The 4,908-nt window shown below is 33.8% G+C and overlaps 1 protein-coding gene across 1 annotated transcript; it reads right to left on the reverse strand.

Annotated features, from left to right (window-relative positions):
• Positions 1-388: 388 nt before the first annotated feature.
• On the reverse strand, positions 389-2,644 carry LOC142636490 (receptor like protein 27-like). Its single transcript, XM_075810734.1, has one exon. It carries the CDS (start codon positions 2,642-2,644, stop codon positions 389-391), a length of 2,256 nt encoding a protein of 751 aa, XP_075666849.1.
• Positions 2,645-4,908: the final 2,264 nt, after the last annotated feature.

The following is a 4,908-nucleotide window of genomic DNA, read 5'->3' on the forward strand; positions in this document are numbered from 1 at the left end:
TGTATATGGTGATGAGTCCTACGCATATAAATATATCATACAGAAAACTACTACAAATTACTTAGAATGAAATAACAGAGTATGTATATGGCGCTGGACATCAGCTATTTATTAAACAGTTTCAGCCTTAAAAACTAGCCTAGTATTAGTTCAACATTGATAATTTTTTTTGGAACTAAATGAATAGAAATGACAAATTTTGAATACAAGCTAGTGCTATTACTTCACATTCCCAAATCGGTGAAGTCACCACTACTCTTTACATAAAAATAAAATGCCTTAATGCAACCCCAGCACAAAATATACCGAAAAGTTGAAAAGTGAAAAAAAGTTATAAAAAAAAAAGTACATATTTGCATCTTTGGAAGACTTGCCCAAATTGATTAAATCAAATTCTACGTCTCCTCCCAAGTTGCTTCATTCCAAATGTCTTCCTTAACCAATCAGGGTTCCTTGCAGTCACAACATGCCTAATAATCACTCCAACAACTGTACCAAATCCATACCCAATCACAACTATTTTCCAACCAAATTCAAATGGAGAATCTGAATCTTCACTATTCTCTGAGATTGAGGCTGGAGGTAGCAAAGTATCAAAATTATCACAATTATTTGTCAATGGGCTCCCGCACAATCCTGAATTTCCCTCAAATGAATTGTTTTGAAATGTATTAAATTGTTGCCCACTTGGTATGTGTCCCGTAAGATTATTATAAGAGACATTGAAATATTGCAAGAAATTAAGTTGTGTTAGCTGTTGTGGGATCTCCCCTGAGAGTCTGTTTAGAGAAAGATCCAATGATTCTAACCCTGCAAGATTTCCCAATGAAAATGGGATATTGCTTCTAAGGAAGTTATTGGAAACATTGAACAAATGAAGCACCTTTAAATCACCAATTGATTCCAGGATCTCTCCTTCGAACCGATTGCTTGACATATCAATACCTCTAAAGAGCTCTTGGACCCTTTGGTATACCATATTCATGCCTTTGTTTGTAATTTCCATTGAGTAGTTGTAATCATAGGAACAATGATAATTCCAACTACCTTTTGGTATAGTAAAATTTGTCTTCACATGAATATAAGTTAAAGGGCTTTCATTCTCAAAATCCCTATACTTCCAATTCTGAAATATTTCTAGTGGCAACTTTCCTGAAAAGCTATTGTTGGAAAGATCAAGGACTCGCAAGTTGGGAAACTTATACTCAGCATTAGGAATGACTATTGGACCATCGAATTTGTTAGACCTTATACAGAGAACCATTAAATTTGGAAGATTTCCAAACCAATAGGGAAAAGAATCATTGAATTGGTTGACACCAAGATCAATAGCCTCTAGCATCATTAAATTGGCCAATGATGTTGGTAACCGGTTTTGGAATTTGTTTTCACTAAAATTTATCATCCGCAATTGGGTTCCTTTTGCCCAAGTTTGTGGAATGCTTCCCTCAAGTTTGTTCTTTTGTAGATTAAGCACTAACAAAGAATCACCAAACTTGTTCAAACATTGAGGAAGTGAACCACTTAAGCTGTTATTAGACAAATCAAGCATCTGAATAGAAGTCATGTTGCAAATCCATTGCGATATTCTTCCACTCAATTTATTGTTTGGAATATTATAGCGCAAAGTGGAGGATGGTGGAATAGGAAGTGACCCTTCGAGCTGGTTAGAGCTAAGGTCTAGAATGGCTAGATTAGTCCATGGAAGAGGAATTGGTACTTGACCATCAAAGCCTGTGAGAAAATTGAAAGAAAGATCCATTACCCTTAAACTTTCTCTACTTATGTGCCACATCCATTCAGGTATATGGCCAGCAATGTTGTTGTAAGCTAGGCTTAGCCACTGCAACCCATCTTGGTTTCTTAGGAAATTTGGAAATTCACTCAAGTTACATGCAGCCAAATCTAACCCATAAAACTTTGGCAAAGTGGCATTGGTACATGTTTCATCAATGAGTAATGACAATTCATTATGAGAAAGATCCAACATGCCTAGGCTTTTCATATTAAGAAACATACAAAGTTCCATGGTGCCATTCAAGTTATTATTATAAACATCAAGAACCTCAAGATTGTAAAGGTGGACTATTGAGCTTGGAATTGGGCCTTGAAAATTGTTGGACGAAAGCCCAAGAAAAGTCAATTTTGTCAGGTTCATAAGGGTAAAAGGGATTTCACCAGATAACATGGAAGAAGAGAGATTGAGATATGTTAGTCTTGAAAGATTGCCTACCTGGGATGGGATTTGAGAGTAGTTGAAGTTGTTGAAGGCAAGGTTGAGACTTTGAAGATGAACAAGATGGAAGAGACTGCTATTGGAATTGATTGAACCATAAAGATTGCAGCTACTCAGATCAAGTTCAATCACATGACCTGTGTCATCACAGATAACACCATTCCATGCGCAACAATTACTGTTTTGACCTTCTAGTGTCCAAGATGCAACCTTGGGACAAGCCAATGGATCACTAGATTCAGACCCTTTTATGCTGAAACTATTTTTGAATTGCAACAAGGCTGAACTCTCATCAACATGGCACAGTGGCTGTATAGAAGGAGAAGAATGAGTGAGAACAATAACCTGGGACAGAGAAACAAAGAAGAGCACACGCATGAACATGATGCAAAGAAGGGAAGACCCCATGACAATTCTTTGTTAACTATGTTTAGCACTGCTCATAGGCTCTCATTCCCATGCAAGAGAAGTGATGAGCAATGAACGGTGTTATATGAAGCCACGGTCAACATTAGTAAATGTGTTCCCACCAACATTCGCTGCCTCATGTCATAATTCAAAAAAGGTGAACTTTTTTATCATTTCTATGTTTCACTAAGTAAATGCAGTTTTCAAGGTAACCCTTTTTAAGATATCGTGCTTTAGATTGTTTAATTTAATTAAAATAATAGTTGCATACTTGTATTAATCAATATAATACAAATAAATTATTTTTTCAAAGACAATTTATTAGCCAATGAAAATGCATGATCAAATTTGATTAAAGAATTTAAAATACATTTAATGAATTGTCTCTAAGTCTGAACATAATGTAAGAATGTCATAGACACAGGAGCGAATTGTCAACTACCATACACACTTCAGAAAAAACATACACATCTCTGACTTTAAACAATTATGCTATAGATGAATGTATCTTAGCAGTTCGGAGTGTCGTGTTAGACCTGCAGCCGCAATTTTTCACCCACGTTTTCATTAACCAGTGATGGAACTAAAATTGTTAATTGTTACTCCTTTCGTCTCAATTTATTTGTAATCTATTTTATTTTGAGATGTCCCAAAATATTGACATGTTTCTAAAATTAAAAACTATTAATTTACTAATGTTTTTATTATGCCCCTGCTTTATTTCCAAGACTATTTTTGGTAAATTTATTTATGGGTAGTTTTGAAAACTTATACTTTTTTTTAATACAAGATAGAAGTTCTACTCTACCATAATCTAAGTGTATATGTGTGTGAAACTCCCTACTGGAGACTTGAATCCCGGCCCTTGCCTCCCACATCCCACAAGTACTTATACTTGGGGAGTGACCATCATACCAAGTATATGCAGTGGTGAAACTTATACATTTTCATATAGCAGACGAGTAAAACAATAAATGATGTTCCCTTAAAAAGTTAAAATTTTTAAACATGGCAAACAAATTAGGACAAAAGGAGTACATGTTAAGCTCACTATGGTTGAATCCTTAACCCATCCTAGAAAAATTAAAAATGCTAAAAATACTACAAGACTACATGAAACTTAAAAACTGATATGGTAATGAATATATTTGATGGGTTTCAACTTTTAACCACCTCATAACTGAATTTTGATTTGCGTATATCTAATTTGGTGACACAGCATCAATTTGTAAGATTAATATGAAGTAAAAATTATAGTACATGTAGTACTACTCTTTAAAAAATCTATATTGGTCCATCTGTGTTTTACTAACACAAGTTACACAACATTTGGATATTGGGGCATATCCCGAAAAATAAAATAAAATAAAAAACAGAAAAGAAATCTACTGTTATACTTATAGTAAAATTAATTTGTGATACATCAATTTGTAAGACTAATATGTAGTAATACTTGTATTACTTCTCTTAAAAAAAACTCTTGATTTATTTGTGTTTTACTGACACAAGATTTTAATAGTCGGGCATAACCCAAGAAAAAAAAATCCACTCTTATACTTATATATATTTAGATTTATTTAAATATTGTAGCTTCATTATTGTCAAGAGTCTTATAACTTAATTGATACCTCCTCATGCATTAAGTGCTTAGAGATTTAGGAAGGAAAAAGTTCAAGTTATGACGGCATATTATAACCATCTCCCCAAAAAAAAAAAAAAAAAAAACCTTAAACGTGGTCAATGTACATAAGAAAGATTAATGAAAACGCATCAGGAGAGTCATCTTCTAAAAATGGCAAAAGTCAATGATCAATTACGGTGCATTTGAAAATGGCAAAAGTCAGTGATCATAGGTTGGTCAATCTATGATAAAACCATGGTTCATCATCCCAGGAAAATTCCTTGGGCATATTTGAAAAAAAATATTCTTCTTTAGCTGCTTATACCAGCCTTAATGGATTGGATACTCTGCATGATGATCTACCAATTGAATTGTTTACAATCTAGGAGATATCTAAGGTGGTTATCTGTCCCAATCAGATGCGAACCGATATGATAAAGTCACTTTTTCAAAGATGCATTTTCATTCGAAAGAGACCTTCAATTTTGAAAATTCTTGTTTTAGACCTTCCTCAATAAATTATACTATTACTCTTATTACTTGCATTGTAGACATTCAAAGAAATTTGTCATCCAACCAATAGCCATTACCTTCTGTTTCAATGGGTTTTGCCGAAGTAATAAATTTGAGATCATGTTATGGA

The sequence above is a fragment of the Castanea sativa genome, chromosome 1 (assembly GCF_040712315.1).
Source record: "Castanea sativa cultivar Marrone di Chiusa Pesio chromosome 1, ASM4071231v1".
Lineage (NCBI taxonomy): Eukaryota > Viridiplantae > Streptophyta > Magnoliopsida > Fagales > Fagaceae > Castanea > Castanea sativa.